Source organism: Malania oleifera, chromosome 13 (genome assembly GCF_029873635.1).
Source record: "Malania oleifera isolate guangnan ecotype guangnan chromosome 13, ASM2987363v1, whole genome shotgun sequence".
Lineage (NCBI taxonomy): Eukaryota > Viridiplantae > Streptophyta > Magnoliopsida > Santalales > Ximeniaceae > Malania > Malania oleifera.
Window position 1 is genome coordinate 10,002,600 of NC_080429.1, and position 19,417 is coordinate 10,022,016.

The 19,417-nt window shown below is 37.5% G+C and overlaps 1 protein-coding gene across 3 annotated transcripts; it reads right to left on the reverse strand.

The window, feature by feature from the left end:
* Nucleotides 1-1,006: 1,006 nt before the first annotated feature.
* LOC131146974 (uncharacterized) lies at nucleotides 1,007-18,768 on the reverse strand. 3 transcript variants are annotated; one of them, XM_058096884.1, is made up of 6 exons: nucleotides 18,519-18,768; nucleotides 16,978-17,711; nucleotides 3,528-3,586; nucleotides 3,057-3,185; nucleotides 2,475-2,610; nucleotides 1,007-1,496 (listed from the first exon to the last, which is right to left on the reverse strand). In XM_058096884.1, exons 2-6 carry the CDS (start codon nucleotides 17,680-17,682, stop codon nucleotides 1,167-1,169), a joined length of 1,359 nt encoding a protein of 452 aa, XP_057952867.1. In that variant the 5' UTR covers nucleotides 17,683-17,711; nucleotides 18,519-18,768; the 3' UTR covers nucleotides 1,007-1,166. The 3 variants fall into 3 exon arrangements, with proteins under 3 accessions (XP_057952867.1, XP_057952866.1, XP_057952868.1); XM_058096883.1 differs by having other exon boundaries at nucleotides 16,978-17,694; nucleotides 18,519-18,752; XM_058096885.1 differs by having other exon boundaries at nucleotides 16,978-17,698; nucleotides 18,519-18,752.
* Nucleotides 18,769-19,417: the final 649 nt, after the last annotated feature.

The following is a 19,417-nucleotide window of genomic DNA, read 5'->3' on the forward strand; positions in this document are numbered from 1 at the left end:
AAGCAATATGCTTCATGCTAAACCCATCTCCTCACCAATGGCTGCCTCCCTAAAACTGTCCAAATCTGATACCCAAGATTTTCTGGATGTTACACAATATCGCAGCATTGTGGGAGGTTTGCAATACCTCTCAGTGACAAGACCAGACATCTCTTACTTTGTCACCATGGTTTGCCAATTCATGCATTCCCCGAAAGCCCCTCATTGGAGTGTCGTGAAGCGCATCCTCAGATATTTGAAAGCCACCATAAATGATGGTTTGTTCTTTACATCCAAATCAAGTCTCACTCCCAAGCTTACTCGGATGTCGATTGGGGGGGTTGTCCAGATGATCGCCGTTCCATGAGAGGGTTTTGCATCTACCTTGGCATACACCTCATCTCTTGGAGCTCCAAAGAGCAACAAACTATTGCTAGGTCTTCAACAGAAGCTGAGTACAAGTCGATAGCTTCCTTAGCAGCTGAACTAATTTGGTTACATACTGTGTTGTGTGAACTTGGCATCAAGCTTCTCAAGCTCCTACTTTATGGTGTGATAACCAAGAGGCGACGTACCTCTCAGCCAACCCTGTCTATCACTCAAGAACAAAACACATGGATATTGACTTTCATTTTGTTAGAGATAGGGTGACTGCCAGCATGCTTAAAGTTTCATTTATTAGCTCCAGAGATCAAATTGCAGATGCCTTCACAAAACCACTGGTTGCTAACAAATTTCTTCAGTTCAAGTCAAGTCTCAATGTTATAGATACATCGTTGGACTCGAAAGGGCGTATTAAGATATATACCTCTGTTTCGGAGTCAGCTACACATAAGGAGAATTTATCACAAACACATGGTGTATAGACTAGAAAGGAACCGTAGTATTGTAAATTCTGTTATTCTCTACAGTTATATGTAACAAACTTATTCCTTTTTTATTCCCTTTCTTTTGTATATATATTAATACATCAACACAATGAAATCAATGAGATGAATTCCATCCATTCATGCTTCTTCTAACATGAGCATCACACAAAAACACCATTTTATTATCGATAGGGAAAAAGTACAAATGAATCAACGAATAATGTTCTCCAAAGACCTAATCATCTCTCTCTCTCTCTCTCTCTCTCTCTCTCTCTCTCTTACATGATTTTCTTTTAAGTTTTCCTTCAAATTACAACATCAATTATCACTATGTGATTTCTTGAGCACCAAATGACCTGAATCATCCTTGTCAAAAAGACGTTCAATCAATTCTTCCCAACTTTCTTCCTTCTTGTTTTTCTTAGACGAGCCAATAGAGGATTCCCCACTTGATCTGCTTGAAATCTCCCCCTCCTGCTGATAAAAAGTGCCATACAGTGAAGGTGAGTAAGCATGTAGCACAGCCAGAGTAACAGCCCTCTGTAGTGCAGCCTTGTACTCCTCACTGTGTTCTCTGGCTAAAGTTTCCTGTCGCTCCATCCGTTGCTTTGGAGGAATTTCCGTAATCTTATCCTTCTCAAGCATTAACTGAAGCCAGGAGAAGCAGTGCCTTAGGGTTGATACATACAAAAATGCAGCGAAGACATTGCATGAGGTTTAAAACCCAAACATTCTCATTTTATTCATCGTCTCCTTGAATGTGTGCAAAAAAAAGTTTTAAACATGATATTCAAAAGGAACAAAAAAAATATAGCTGATCAAAAATTTTATAACAATATTGTAGGTTCAAACTTGAAATCCAGGCAAACATTGTGGATGGTTTTGTCAACAAAACAGTAACGCCAAGATCCTTCAAAATCTTCCAATCAAATCAATTCAATTCAACAAAACAACTTCAAGAGTTATACACACATAAAATAATTTGGCTTTCAATTATTTTAAAATACAAATGTGGAGGGGAAATTTTAGTTTTAAGTGCCAACTGCTATTAATGTAAGTTGTGCAGTTATAAAAGCACAATCCAAGGGAAGCCAAAACATGAAGTGCATACATGACTGCACTGCACCAAGAAACCATATCTGAGCCTGCCTGAGAACCACACTTTAGGCATATACTTCAGTCCCAACACTAAATGAGCGCACCAGTTTTCAGCCTGAAAAAAATCAATGTAGCGCTTGTGCAGAAAGCTTAAAAAGCTGCAGACGTCCACACTTGAACATCACAGGTTCAAGTTGTGGAACAGCCTCATGAATATTGCGGGTAAGGCTGCATAAATCATGCCCTCCTCAAAACACCCGATATGGCATAGCTTGTGCACCAAGTATTCCATCATTTCGATATTGTAAACATCTTTGACCACATCCAGACAAGTAATTTTTCTGAGAACTGAAAACTAAATTAACTCATTTAAGTCTGTGTTTTGTTAGATGAGAATCAGTGCATTATTTCTCACTTAAAGAAGCTCGGTCTCCCACTCAAGAGAAAATACAACTCTACAAATAGACAACTAAAATCTCAACAATCAATAAGATTTACTACATAAGAAAAAAAGGAGATGAAACTTACATCCAGAGCCCTCTGGGCTTCCCGCTCTATGCATATGATAGCATGGTCAGAAGTGGCATTACAAGAAAGGACAATGTGCTCAAACCTCCCATCTACAGGCACTGCTGCCCTCACAACAGGGGGAAACTTGCCCATCCTGCAACCAAAACATTTGTACGGAATGTCCATCCAGCAATCACAAAAAACAATCTGACCAAGTTATCTGTTGGACTTATTTTAGTCCGTCTAAATTTGGCGGACTTTTCTAGTGGACTTATTTTAAACTAATCTGGGGAGTCAATCATGGAAAAGCTCGTAGACATTAGGTACAATTACACACTATCCCAAGTATAATCATAACATATCTATATATAATAATATTACTAGCTCGTGAACAGTTAATACATGGAGGAAGGTACCTTATTTTCAAGATTACAGTTTAATCACACAGACGACATAACACTTTCATGGGAAAAGGGTAGGAGTAGGAGGACAAAAAAAGGTTGTTCACATGACTTGTTTAAGATTAGAGCTGCTTTGATATTGATAATAAATCTTGAACTGAAAGCCAAAGACAACCCAGAGATTTGCAACTCAATATACCTGAAAGGCTTTCTCTCAACTATGTGATATAGGCGACCGGGTGCATATAGCCTCCTCGGATCTTTGAGCATCTTATCCTCTGGTATGCATGTATCCCTCATGCACCTCAAACATAATATGCATGGCAAACTGTTTGACAGAAGAAAAAAAACAGCCTCTTCAATTTATTGAAGTCATAACCAACAGTAAGAAAAGCACACATTATAGTAGAATATCCAATAATTGATGGTACCACAACAATAAATACTCAGTTGTGATTGTGTTCCTTCACTCAAACAATCGTGAGCCCTTAATCAACACCTGTTCCTTATATTAACAGGGCATTGTTTGTTGTTCTTTTATGACTTACAAAACTTGGGGTAACTTCACTTTGAGAGATACAATGCAAGTTGTCTTGCTCTAACACAACACGAGCATCACTTTTTTGATAGCCTATTAACCACAAAAGGCAATGACAAAACCATCTTGTACCAGAAAAGTGACTTGAATACATCTTCCAATGGTGTAGCTGTGCGGGGCAAGAAGTCATCCTGGTTCAGTATAAAAATGAAAATTGGAAGTATAGCACATATTGTTAGTACAAAGAAATAACATCAGGGCAAAAGAATAAATATTGGACACATGTCATAACACAGCACATAGGAAAAAATGCCAAATGTTTAAATATTGATACTGCCTCAATTCAGATGTCTGCACCAAAAAAAAAAACTACTTCAATAATAAGGACTAAATCTACAAACCGTTGGGCCATCATTCCTTGGTCATATTTAATCAATGCTCAAAGTCATAAACGAAGCTCACCTCAAGACAACGCATGCTCAAGATTCCATGAGGCATAGACTAACTTTAGGAAAGTAGTATTTTGCAATTAGGATTACACATTTGTACAAAAAGCACACTATTAGCACCATTTCAGTTGAGGCATACGCATTTTTTGATGTGTAAATTTTAAGTTAGATTTGGCTGTAATAAGCCCAAATCAGAGTCATCTCTAGGAACTTAAGAGCATGTTCTTATAGAGAACAGTTTCCATTTCTATTTCCAATTTTCTAAAGAATTACAAAAAAGCCACTTCATTTCTACACTTTCTAACATATCTATAGAAAATTTTAGAAAAACAATAAAAAGCTGTTTGCCAAGTTTTCCATACAAATGTTGGAAAGCTGAAAGACAAGGTGGCAGTTTTGTAATTTTCAAAAATTAAAATGGAAACTGAAAAATTTTTGCCAACACTAAACAAGCCCTAACCTTTCCCAAAAAATTGAAAGTTGCATCCTAGATCATGAAACATAAACTTTGTAATGTTATAGTTATCTCTTGGCATGATTTAATGAAAATGTTAGTATTCTTAGAATGATCACAAGTTATATTTTGAATTTATTTTAAAATTATATTTCATAATTTCTTCTTCATTTTTAAATGTATGTGTAAATTATATGTGTATTTTTTATGTAAAAGATAAAATTCTCAAAAGGTTACTCCTCCATGCTTTAAAGCTAACGCCTCACCTTGAAAGGGTTAAAATGCCTCACTTTATAACTTCACCTTTCAAAACATAGCATTTAATTAATATATAACAAAAACTGTTTTTGAATTCAATAGAGTCAAATCAGAAGAAAAATCATCAGTTTCCAATCACCTAAAAATAATGCCTAGTGTGCTTTTTAATGGATTGTCTTGGTGTAGTGTATCTCATTATGTGATAAGTGCAGTTCTAAGTGGACAAATATGTTTACAAGCAACTGGCAAAGCAGTTTATTCATGAATAGCATTTGTTTGTGTAAAACATTTAGACTAACCTTGGGCTGATAAAACATCAAATCTATATATTAGAACCACTCCTCACTCCAAGGGCATCATACTTTCACTATTATCAGCCATAGATAATGAATCAAAAGCATGCATGCGATAGTCAATGATGACTAATTACTTGCTACCTTACACAGGACTGCAATGGAACATGTGGCAATACTACTCTTAAATTTTATCCACAACAAGGTGTTAAAGACGAAACAGTAAACAAAAATAAACAAGAAATCTAGGCACACTTAGTTACAAGATTCATATGGTTTTCCAATTAACGTTTCCACCACGCCAAACTGGCTCAAATATGAAGCCAAATCGGGTTTGCAATCATCAGCATTAGAAAATGGTACATCATCATGCAAAAAGATACAAGAAAAATTGGTAGTGCTGCTTCTTAATTCTGTAGTACCAATTTATTATTCCAATAAATAAATGCAAGCATTTTCATGATACTATATATAACTTTTTTTCTGCTTTTGCAAGTATTTTCACTTGACAATTATGGGTATTACAGCAGACAATTAAACACACAATGACAGCAGAATAGATTATCTCATACTAAATCTTTTTTTCTAAGAGTGAAATCATAAGTTAGCCCCAATACTGTTCAGCAAAATCTATTCTAGTCCCTATACTTTTAATTAGTACAATTATGGACTTGTACTTACTGATTTCATGCAATTTTTTCTTTTTTTTGGTCATCCTAGCTAAATCTAAAAATATTAGTGTTGTGCAAATTAAAGCTCAGCGGAAGAAACAATCTTACAATGCAGCAACCAACGATGAAATATACAAAAAAACACAATCATGCAGATTATATGAAAACAATGACACGAAGTATTACGTGGTTCGGCAATGCCTACATCCACGGGAGCAAACGGCCGTGATTTTCACTATCTTTTGTCCAAATACATATGGATTACAACATACAACATGTATATATAACCCTCTTCAAGGTTTTCCTCCCAAAACCCAACCTATACAACTCCCCAATTCAAAATTCGAAAAACCAGCACTATGTAACTAAGCCAAACCGTCAACGATTTTAGACATACTGTCGATGGTTTAATGCCGAGACCAAATAGTCGAGATATAACACTGCATAACAATCGACTGTTTCTTTCGATCACAGTCGACTGTTTCTTCTGATCTTGACAAAACTGTCGACAGTTTTCTAAAATTGTCGACGATTTCCTCCTACAAGCCAGCAACTCTGTTTTCAATTATGTTTTCTCTTTGTACATGCATTCCACTCAACATATGAGTCATATATTACAACAATCTCCACCTTGGCGAATATGCACCTCTTAGGAGAAAATCGAAAACATCACTCGACTACTCTGTTAGGGTGTGGCTCGTAATGGAGTAGGCAGCTGCCATACACCAACCCACCTCCACCTACTGCCCACCCCATTGACTCCCATCTCCACCTACCCCCCTTCCCACCTACCATTAATGGCTATATAAGTGTGTGTGTGTGTGTGAGTAGTGTAAGTGGTGGTAAGACAAGCAAGGGTGAAGAATTGTGAAGAGTGCAACAAGTGTGGTTGCAAGTGTGAGGCAAATCTTGTGTTAGAGAGGGTGTTTTGGGCTGGGGTTGTGCTAGCCATTGTTGCAATCCAATTTGTGTTTGCCATTGTTTGAACCGAGCCGATCCCTAAAAATTGGTATCAGAGCGAGGTTGGTGCCCGATCTATTTTGGTTCGGCCGCCATCTGTGCCTAGGGCTTGTGCTTCCTGTCGTTGTTATCCTGAGCAGGAAGAGATCGAGTTTTTGAAAGTTGAAGAAGCACTGTTTCAACTCGTTGAGTTGACGCACTAGGGTTGACTGAGTTTGACTAAAGTTTCTGTTTATTGCAAGGAGTCCCTGGAGTTTCTGGTAATTACAAAAGCGTCCTCGAAATCTGTAATTACATTTTTTAGTTCCTATATTTTTTTCTAGATATTGAAGTTTAGTCCCTGGATTTTGGAACTTTGTCATTTCTGCCCCCGAAGGTCTCAAAATTAAACCTTAAGTCATTCTTAAAGTTTTTCAACGTTCTGGAGCCATTGGTGGAGTCAATTTTGTGAGATTCGGAGCAGAATGGCGGGTGTTGGCATTTCAAAATTCGAGGTAGAGAAGTTTCATGGGCGTAAAAACTTCAACTTGTGGCAGAGCACAGTGAAGGATATTTTGGTTCAACGAAGCTTGATCAAGCCGTTGATCGAGACGAAGTCGGAGAGTATGGCTGCTAATGTTTGGACCGAATTGGAGATGAAGACAGTCAGCACAATCCGATTGTGTCTGGAAAATGAAGTCAAATATTCAGGGTCAACGAAACTTCACAGATGGAGCTCTGGAAGAAATTGGAGTAGAGGTATATGTCGAAGTCCCTTACTAATAAGTTGTTTCTAAAGAAGAAACTTTATCAACTCTGAATGAACGAGAGAAGTAGTCCTTTTGATCACACAAAAGATTTCAACAAGATTTTAACCCAGTTATTGAGCCTCGGTGTGAAAATTGATGAAGAGGATAAGGTGCTTCTACTTTGTCGTCTCTACCAGCTTCATTTGATGGTCTGGTAACTGCATTGCTCGTGGGGAAGGATACCTTGAAGTTGGATGATGTGATGGCATCACTTCAAGATTCTGAGACGCTAAAAAAGCCGGTTGTGACTTCTCATGAGCAGGCTTTGGTGGCTAAATAGTGAGAGACAAGGAATAAACAAAGACCAAAAGCTCGGAGGTAAACAATGGCGTTCAAAATCAAGAGGACAAGATACGAGCGAGGTTGTATGCTATTGGTGTGATAAAAAGGGTCACTTCAAGAGGGACTGTGAAGATTGAAAACGGTATGAAGAAGAAAAGAAGACACGGGATGATGTCAATGTATCAGAGCATGCCACATGACATGATAATGATGAGACCCTTGTAACGGCAAGCAGCTTACATCGACAAATCAATCGAAATGATGTGCAGTGTCGATATTGCAAAAAGTACGGCCATATGAAAAGGGAGTGCTGCAAATTGATGAAAAAGAACATAAATGCTCACAGTAGTCCAAACGATGATGGATGGATCTTGGACTCTGGGAGTTCAGTTCATGTTTGTTTTAAGAAATAATTTTTCCATTTTTTCAAAAAAGTTCACGATATGGTATCACTTGGTGATGGGTCTTCATGCGGTGTCAAAGGGGTTGGATCTGTGATGCTGAAGACACCTGTTGGAGCGGTCCATATTTTGGATGACATAAACTTTGTTCCAAAGATGCGAAGAAATTTGATCTCCTTTAGTCGGTTAGCTTCTAAGAGTTGCCAAATCTCTATTGCGGGTGGAGCTATGGAGGTGACTCGACGTGACTCAATGGTTTTTACCGGGAAGGAGTCTCGTGGACTGTATTAGTTAATGGGAACCACACTGATTGGTGGTTTAACCTCGGATGATGACAACCGCACGTCGTCAAGAAAGGACAAACTAGTTCGGTTTGCCGATGAAGAAAGCGGTGCTCTTTGCATGGTTCAGACATTTGAGCCAAGCTATGAAGATTTGCCTCGATCGAGTTCATATCAAGGTGAAGCTGTGGACTTGGGAGTTGATACTCGCCAAGGTGGAGATTGTTAGGGTGTGGCTCGTAATGGAGTAGGCAGCCGCAATACACCAACCTACCTCCACCTAATGCCCACCCCATTTGACTCCCATCTCCACCTACCGCCCTTCCCACCTACCATTGATGGCTATATAAGTGTGTGTGTGTGTGTGTGTGTGTGTGTGTGTGTGAGTAGTGTATGTGGTGGTAAGACAAGCAAGAGTGAAGAGAGTTGTGAAGAGTGCAACAAGTGTGGTTGCAAGTGTGAGGCAAATCTTGGGTTAGAGAGGGTGTTTTGGGCTGGGGTTGTGCTAGCCATTGTTGTAATCTAATTTGTATTTGCCATTAGTGGATAAGTGTATGCATTTCGTGGATGTAGGCTATTGATGTGCCGAACCACGTTAAAATCTTGTTGTCTCATTTGTGATTGCTCTTCCTTTGTTTGGCGCATGTGTTGTTTGATCCGGGCCAATCCCTAACATGCTCCACCTGAGACAATACGTTGGGACCACCTCTTGTCTAGCAACTGTAAACATTAAGCAAATCCAAGCAATACTTGAACTTATTCGTGGTAACCAGCTTTGTGAAGATATTTGCTACATTCTCAGAAGTGTGAACTTTCTCAAGCACAAGTTCACCTGAAGAAACGAACTCCCAAATCCTGTGACACCTTACATTTATATGCTTGGTTCTCGCATGATACACTTGGTTCTTTGCCAAATAGATGGCACTCTGACTGTCACAACGCAGTTGAACTCCACCTTGCTGTATACCCAACTCCTTAACTAAACCTATAAGCCACAATGCTTCCTTGGCAGTTTCGGTAACTGTCAAATACTCCGACTTAGTTGTTGATTGTGCAACCAAAGATTGTACCATGGACCTCCAACAAATAGGTCCTCCCACAAGGGCGAACACATACCCTGTTGTAGACCTCCTGTCATCTAAATCCACTGCATAGTCTGCATCCACATATCCTACAACTAACAGATCACTCTATTGCCTGTCGAACATGATGCCATAGTGAGAAGTACCCCGCAAGTATCTAAAAATCCATTTGACGGTATCCCGATGTTGTCTACCCGGATTTGAAAGAAACTTACTCACCACACTGACAGCTTGTGCTAGGTCCGGTCTTGTGCATACCATAGCATACATTAAATTATCCACTGCACTAGCATAAGGGACCTTTAACATGTCACGGATATCATCATCCGTCCTTGGACACTGGGTGGTAGACAATTTAAAATGATTCGCCAACGGTGTACTTATCAGTTTTGCATTAACCATGCTAAACCTCTCCAACACCTTCTCCACATAGCTACCTTAAAATAACCACAATCTCCCTACAACTATGTACCTGCGAATCTCCATCCCAAGAATTTTCTTGGCTGCACCCAAATCTTTCATGTCAAACTCTTTACTCAATAGAGTCTTCAACTAATTTATCTCAGTCATATCTTTCACAGCAATCAGCAAGTCATCAACATAAAGCAACAGAAAAATGAAAGAACTATTATCAAGACTCTTAACATACACACAGCAATCATACACCTCTTGTAACCTATCAGGATCATGTAGGAGTCAAAACGTTTGTACCACTGCCTCAGAAACTGCTTCAACCCGTAAAGCGACCTCTTTAGTTTACAAACCAAGTGCTCCTGTCCAGGTTGACTAAACCCTTCTTGAAAACTAAGGTGTAGTCCCAAGAGGGGGGTGGTGAATTGGGTTTTAAAAGTTTCTTTTAACTCTTTTTATAAATTCAATCTCAACCTTTCAATAATCACAAATGCAATGTTTAAGTTTTAATCACTAGACCAGTTGAAAATCAAATTCAAATTTTAAGCCTCTATAAATGAGTATGTCAACTTAATCTTACAGCAATTTCAATCAACACCCAACCAATGAATTGATTCAATCAATATCAACACAAACCAATGATTCGCAATGTAATAGTTTCAGCTTTTGAATATTTCAATCCACTCAACAAATTAATCAAAAACAAGATTCACACCATAGAATGAATTCAGCAAAGCTTCCGAGATTCAGCGATTGAATGACTCAAAGTAGAGTTTGATAAAAGCCCTGTGTTAATAGATTTAATAAAGCACAATTGAAATTTCCAACACCCTTCCAAAACTAAGAATTTAAATAAACTTCAATTAATGAGTCTTGGGTGTTAATCAATCAACGTACTCCCTTATGGTTTCCGCAATAAGTATTGATCAACCAGCGTACTCCCGTTTGGTTTCCGCAATCCCAAAGTCAAATTAATTTTCGGTTTATTTAATATCCAATCCACACAATTTATAGATTTGAAATAAACAACCACGCAGTTATATGTGTGCAGAAAATTAAAGAGAGTTTAAGGAAAGAGAGTGCGACCGAGTTTTTACAAGGTTCAACTATACCTGCCTACGTCCTCTCCTCAGGCAACACCACCTAAGGATTCCACTATAACACTCCTTTACGGGTAGGAGCAACCTTACAATCCCTCCTTCAATAGGCTAGAGTACACCTATCCAAACGATACCCCACGCTTAGTACAATGATTCAACAACCCTGAACCGTCAAGAAAAACAAAGAAAACAAGAACAATTTCTTGCGTGCAAGAATTACTCTCAAAAGAGCATATTAGTACCAAATTTAGCACAGCTAATCAATACTTCAAAGTAAATATCAATAAAGAATAGAATTGAAGCTCAAAGAGTACATCACTGGGATCTTTCTTGGATTGATTCAAAGCTCAGACGTTGTGCTCAGAGATCGGTGAATAATAACTCAATATTTCTCAGAAAATCTCAGCAAGTAGATGTGTGCAAGTAGGCTTTGAGAAAGTATGAGCAATATAGCTTGAAATCAAATTTTCAATTCTTGGTATATAATTTGATTTGAGAAATCATGTATTTATAGAGCTAAAAAGTCATAAATTCATGTTGCCCAAATTACTTGGAGTGTTTCCCAAGTTTTTACAAAGTTTGGGGCACAAGCAACATAATTTGGAAACTTTAAAACGTTGTTTAAAAACAAGCTGTTACGAGGGTCAGTCACCTGACCTTTGAAAAACAGCGTATTTTCAAAGTCAAAACAGGATCAGCCTCCTGAGCTTACAGGGGTCAGTCGCCTGATCCTATACTGTCTTCCAATTTTTCATTCAACAAATTTGTCAGTCGCCTGACCAGACAAGGGCAATTCGCCTAAACAGTTAAAATACTGTTTTTAAAGGTTGTTTACAAAAACTCTTTCCAACTTGTTTTGAGACTTTTCAAAGACTTTTTCCAGGGTTTTCAAAATAAGGTCTCTAAGTCCATAATTAACCCTAATGAGCTTCAAAGCATTCATTTTGATATTTAAATGAAGTACTTACACAAGACTTCCTTAACACTTTAAAACTTTCTAAACTTGAAGTCTTCATGTATATCTTTGCTTTGAGTCCATCTTGTCTTGAACTTCAATATCCTTTCAGCTTTCATAACGTTTGTCTGTCTTTAATCCTTTAAGCTTCGTTTTGATCACTTGTTATTAGAATATGAACTTTTATCGCACTTGTGATCTTGGAATCTTAATTCTTGAACTTTTGAACTTTAAATACTTGGTTTCCTGAAATATCATCACTTAAACCACAACATATTAAATTTACCTTTATTTGTTATCATCAAAATAAGATCTAAAAGTCATGTTAGGCCAACACTTCTTATTGTACCATGTAAATTAGCTCCTTCAAATCACCATGGAGAAACGTTGTCTTTACACCCATTTGCTCCAAATGCATATCATAATGCGCCACCAATCCCAACACTACCCTGATAGAAGTAAGTCTAACCACAGGGGAGAAGATTTCATCATAATCAACTCCTTTCTTTTGCGAGTAACCCTTTTCTACTAACCGAGCCTTGACCTATACACCCACTTGCATCCTATCACCCTCTTCCCTTCTGAAAGCTCCACCAACTCCCACGTCTGGTTCTTATGCAATGACTTCATTTCCTCCACCATAGCACTCATCCATCTACTTTTCTCTTGGTTGTACACCGCTTCCTGAAAAGTAGTAGGATCCTTCCAACTAGTAATGAGAGCATAAGACACCCGATCATCAAATTCATGCATGGGCAGTGGCCTGATAGTGCGTCAGGGTCTATGCATAGCGATACTTTGATCCTACTGGTTTCCGAACCAGAACTTCCTGCATTCTAAACACTGTCATCACTGCCTTGAGGCTCTAACTTCACCTGCACCATATGCTCATCTCTACTCCAGTTTTCTGACACCTATTTCTCTTCATCATCCTCCTGAGTACGCTTCAACATGGATTTCTCATCGAAAACCACATCTATACTGATCATCACCTTGTTTGCCATTGGATCCTACAGCTTGAATCCTTTCACACCTTTCTAATACCCCAGAAAAATGCAACGACTAGACTTTGTATCAAGTTTCGATCTCTCCTCACTAGAAATGTGCACATAGGATGGACAACCAAATACTCTCAAACCAAAGTAGTCTATTGCATTACCTGTCCACACCTCCTCTGCAACTTTCCCCTCTAAATCAGCCCTTGACGATCGGTTAACCAAGAAACATGTCATACTCATTGCCTCAGCCCAGAATTTCTTTGCAAGCCCTACATTCAACCTGAGACACCGAATCCTTTCAGCTAGAGTTCGGTTCATCCTTTTTGCCACACTATTCTGTTGTGGTGTCTGGCGTACTATGAAATTTCTCCTTATGCCATGCTACTCACAAAACTCCACGAACCTCGAATCAGCGTACTCGATTCCATTGTCTAACCTGAGGCATTTAATTCTCCTCCCGGTCTGGTATTCTACCTCAGCTTTTCACAATTCAAACCTGGAAAATGTCTCTAACTTGTGCCGCATGAAGTACACCCAGACCTTCTGTGAGTAATCATCGATAAAACTCACGAAATACATATGTCTACCCCGTGATACTACTCTCACCGGCCCCCAAACATCCAAATGAATGTAGTCAAGAATACCCTCCCTCTTGTGAATGGTTGTTTTGAACTGCACCTTATTCTGTTTCCCAATAACACAATACTTGCAAAAATTCAGTCTGCATGTTTTGACACCCTTCAAAAGATTCCTCTTATAAAGTTCCTTCATCCCATGCTCACCCATATGCCCTAACCGCATATGCCACAAAACAGTATTATCAAACTGAGAATCTGCAACTGCAACTCCACCTACAACTGTAGTACCCAGCATTGCATAGATATTTCTCGCTAAGTTCTGTCCCTTCATCATCGTTAGCATGTCTTTACACACCTTCATTACCCCAATTTCAAATATTTAACTAAACCCATTACAATCCAAAGTGTCCAATGAAATTAAATTCTTCCGTAGATTTGGTATGTGCTTTACATCACATAATGTTCTCACAACACCATCAAACATTTTAATTCTTATGTTTCCTATTCCAACAATTTTTCTTTAAGCATCATTTCCCATCAGAACAGAACCAGAATAAGCTGACCTATAGGTATTGAACCAATCTTTATTTGGTGTCATGTGATAAGAGCATACTGAATCTAGGATCCAAGAATTCGTAAGGCGAACTGAACCCAATGAAACAGAAAGCATATCACCATCACCGCTCTCTGAGTCTCCTTCTTCCACTACATTCACCGATTTTGAAGAGCCCTCTTGATTTTGTGCATTCCCTTTCTTCCTTTCCGGACATTCCGATTTTATGTGCCCCTTTTTCCCGCACTTAAAACACCTTATATCCTTCTTCTTCTTGGACTGCGACCGAGACTTATTATAACTCAATCCGCTCCGGCACTTGCTTCTCCCACATTCCTAGTTACCCTTCACCTTATGAAATCTCATCGCTAGCCTTCTTTCTTTGATGAAAACCTAGCAGAGTGCTTGTAACCTCTTCCAAATTCAAGGTTTCTTTTCCCCATGTCAGAGTAGTAACTAGATTTTCATACGTATAAGACGCAGGTAAGGAATTCAATAGCATCAACACCTTGTCTTCTTCCTCGAACTTCACATCAACCCGCATCAAATCACTTACTATCTGATTGAATATATTGATGCATTGGTTCAAATCCGAACCCTCTGCCATCTTAAGCTAATACAACTTCTATTAAAGATACAATTTGTTCGTTAAAAACTTGGACATATACCGGCTTTCAAGTTTCTTCCAAACATCCGCAAGAGATTCCTCATCCATGACGTGATACAACACGTCATCAGCCAGACAAAACATGATAGTCGTCACAGCCTTTGCTTCCAATTCCTTCCAACTTGTTTCGTCCATGCCTTCCAGTTGACCTTCGTATAATGTCTTCACCATACCTTGCTGCACTAACAAATTTTTAACCCTCCTCTGCCATAGTCTGAAGTTTCCCATTCCCTTGAACTTAACAACATCAAACTTTGCAGAAGAAATTTCAAAAGCCATTAAAAACCTAATGCTCTGATACCAATTTTTTGTGCAAATTAATGCGCAGCGGAAACAAACAATCTTACAATGCAGCAACCAACAATGAAATATGCAAGAAAAACACAATCACGCAAATTATATGAAAGCAATAAAACAATGACACTAAGTATTATGTGGTTCGACAATGCCTACATCCACATGAGCAAACACTTCTGTCCAAAGGCATATGGATTACAACATACAACATGTATATATAACCCTCTCAGAGGTTTTCCCCTCAAGCCCAACCTATACAACTTCCCAATTCAAAATTCAAAAAACCAGCGCCGTGCAACCGAGCCAAACCGTCAATGGTTTCAGAAATACCGTCGACAGTTTAATGCCAAGACCAAATAGTCGATATGACACTACATAACACTCGATTGTTTCTTCTAATCCTGACAAAACCATTGACGGTTTCCTCCTGCAAGCTAGTAACTCTGTTTTCAACCATGTTTTCTCTTTGTACATGCATTCCACTCAACATATGAGACACATATTACAACAATTAGTGAATCCCCCATACATATATAAAATGTTGAATTGACATTGCGTGTTGTATCACTATTATTTTGTTAGGAGCCTAGTGTTAAAAAAAATCTAAATAAGTTTTATTTGTAAAGTGATTATACCATTATGGCTTTAAATGTATTATTAGCATAAAATAATTAAAAAATAATATATACTTTTTTTCATAACCAATAATAACTAGGCTCCAAATGGGCTGACTAATTCATAGCGTGGTAGGCTTTCCATTCATTTCTATCCTCCAATTCATAAACACCAGCAAATTGCTTTAGATGACAACTTTAATTGAATAAAAGTAACAAGTAGAAATCCTGAATTGTACTAAATAGAAGTATAGGGACTATAATAGATTTCACTTAATAATATAGGACTAACTTATGATGTCACTCTTTTTCTAAATAGAAAATTTTGGCTCAAATCAACTTTAAGTTGTTTAGTTTCACAATGCGAAAGAATAGAAAACCATTTCTAAAGAAGAAGAAGAAGAAAAAAGAAAGAAAAAACACCATAGGAAAATTAAGGCAATACAAGTGGTTAAATATGCAAATGTCAAATCATGAAGGGTATATATCTATGCCAATTTTATTAAATTTCTAAGCAACCTTGAGCATGTGCTTAAATGAAAAAAGCCAACAAGTTAAAATGGGACAGATAGATCCATAAGTAAATACCCACGATGAGTTAGTGAACAAACTAAGTGAACCCCATTTCACATCTAAGTCAACATGACTGGACTGTCCACAAAAAAGTTAAAAATGAGTTGTATTCCTCCCTAACTCAAAAATAATATTCTGAAATAGGAATGGCTAACGGGAATATTACAAGAATATAGATAGTGCTAGGTCTAAATGCATAACTTCATGTTTAAAAAAAAATTGCTATTTTTGAACTTTTCAAGCCTAGCATTATTTTGGTACCAATGACTACCAGAGAAATTTATTTGGGCCCACTGCCCACATATGGTAGGCATTGTTTACAAACTCCTCCAAGAAGTTTCACCTCCTCATGGAGAATTAAAGTCATCCACCACTGTTTATACCAAAGCAAATAGCGATCATATTATAATTTCCTGGTTGCATAGTGTAACATTCAACAAGAAATGTAAGCATACAAATAAGCCTTTAAACTCCAATCTCCTTTAAACTTTTGGATTTAGTAAACTCTATCAACATCAAAAGCTTTCTCTATAGAATTCTAGAAATAGAAGGAAGCATGCCCACTATACCAGTGCCATGAAAAAACCCAAATATTCTAGAGCAGCAAACTCACAGACTTATTCTTTCAATTGCTTTTGGATGTTGGTAGAATTAATTGTCATTAGCATGAATATACTAAAATTGTGTTTTGACATCATTGCCAACAGATTATAAGCTTAAAACAATACAAAATACAAGGAGAAGTCAAAAAGTATAATTATAAAATATCAAGAAAATAACAGGACATGAACATGCTAAAACAAATTCAAAAGTTGATAGCCTTCATAATATACATATCCATTCAAATCAACTATTCAACTGCATTTTTTTTTTAAAAAAAAAATCAAGAACAAATAACAAGAACACTGGGAACTTACCTGAAGGACAACTGAATTGATTACATCTGCGTATCTCACTGCCAAATTTAATGACATACACCTGGCTGGTGCAATAGCATAGCATCTGACCCTCTTCCTGTCAATATTACCCAATCTATCCCGGTTTTGCACAACCACCACGGTCAATAATGCTGCCACACCCGATCCAAGTGAATGTCCAGTGAAAGTCAAAGTATAATTTGTGTACTTCTCCACCAATTCCCTCAAACCCTCACATTCTGCATCCAAAACCCATGCCGCTGCCTTCAAAAGCCCATTGTGAACATAGCCACCGTCAAATTTCCTTTGGCCTAGCTTATTATCCAGCAGAACTGCATAATCACTCTCTTTTGCAAAGTTGAGGCCTTTAATGGCAAGAACTATATCATCATGGTCGTGGTCAAGATATAATATGTAGGGAGGGGCTCGCCCACTAGTATCTTCATAATTTTTTTTGAGAAGTAACCAATCTGGATTAATTCCATAACCTCCAGGAGGTTCCCATAGTGGGTGCCAAAGATCATCTTCGTAGGCAGCGAGAATGTAGCGGCATAGGCGAGGGATGGGTTCAATCTCTTCAGTAGTGGCAAGGCCCCAAGTTTCACTGTCATAACCTGCGGTGTGGAGACACCGTTTCCATGCCCAGCGAGCACATGCCAGGCAGTAAACACACTCAAGGAGAGGCAGGCCACATATGATCGACATTGATGCCTACTACTGTCTCAACAAACAAACTAGCATGGAGTTGGAGAATTGGTTTCACATATAAATAATTGAGTAATGCACAGATTACAGATATTGATGGTAAACCCAGAAATCGGATTTGAGGTATGATGAGGGAGCTCAGCTGGTACTACTAATTAAGTAAAATTGACAGGAGCAACATGTATAAACTAAAAATACAAAATGGGATTTCAATGTAAAGTAGATAACCAAAAAACAATTTTCAATCAAGGATACGAATGGCTCGGCCCAACATACAAAGTAGATGATATACAAAATACCAAATACACAGAAGAGGAATGTATAGGAAGAGGCTTGAACGGTATGGACACTAACAACAAAAGCTTCTCCCCCGATGAGGACAACAATAAAATGGGTCTGCCCAGGGAGGCTTGTAATTTTAGACCAAACAATAAGAGCAAGCTTATCAAACAGAAACTGCGAGATACACCATAAAATGTACAAATTTTTTTTCAGAAAAAAAAAATTAATAATAATAATAATAATTATAATAAAACTACATCTGATTTCATGAACAGAATGATATACGGAGCAGGCAAGTATTCACGACCACTGATGACAAGGGACTCCACATTCAAGACCTCCAAAGAATCTCAAAAGAAAAAAAACAAAAACAAACGGAAGAGAAACCCAAGTAACAGATTTCAGTATAGAGCAGAAAACTGAAGCATCAGAGGAGAGAGTCTCTGTTTCTGGGATTGAAAGATGAGATGCGGAAGCATGAGCTGAATTGAAATTAGGGTGATGTGGAGAAGGGAATGAATTTGAAAAAACAGGGAAAGAAAAAGAATAGCTACCTGCAAGTCAAAAGGCCATACATGGGGCTAGTTCGGAATCTGCCATGGAAGCCATGCTGTGATTCGAGGAACTACCTCCAATTATACACGTTCACTAGACATCATTGGCACTGGCTGGTAGTGGCGATCCCTTAAATTCGTTTCATCTTCAGTGGCATTTTCGGCTTCTTAAACGCCCCCTGTCGTGTCGTACTCGTCCCGGCCGCCAATCCGTGGCTAGGACTGGCATCCGTACCACACTCCTCGAGTTAAAGTATTCTTAGTTCAATTCCTAAATTTATATTTGGTTGAAGTTGAATAAAATAAATATTAAAAATAATATTAGATTTTGATAAAATTTTGATTTTCCACGTAAATTTAAATATAATATAAAGAAACTCTAATGTTATGTTTGATTTGCCAACTAGAATATAATAATAGTGTAATTAAATTTGCTTAAATCATAATAATAAAGTTAAGTTTTGATAACCTTAAGATTCAAAATTTTATTTTTATTTATATTTTACCTAATAAATTAATATGAATGTGTCAATTAACAAATGGTAACATTTTTATCCTTCGATTGGCATCACTCGGGTAGATTTAAAGGACTCGTCCAAGTTAAAATTTTGGATTATCAAAAAATAATTAAAATATGATAGTATTAGTAAATGAATGGATTAAAAATTTGAGTGAAAAGTATAATAAAATCAATAAATAAATTTGATTCTTTTCTTTCCAATTTCCTTCCATTCTTAAAAACTAAATGCATAGTAACTTATTTTGAAATCTAACAAAAAAAGTATAAACCTTTCTTAGAATTTGGTTAGATCAAGAATTTTATTTTAAAAAAAATATAAGAAAAAAATCATTTTCTATTATAATTTTTTCTACATTTAATTTTTTTTTAAATTAATACG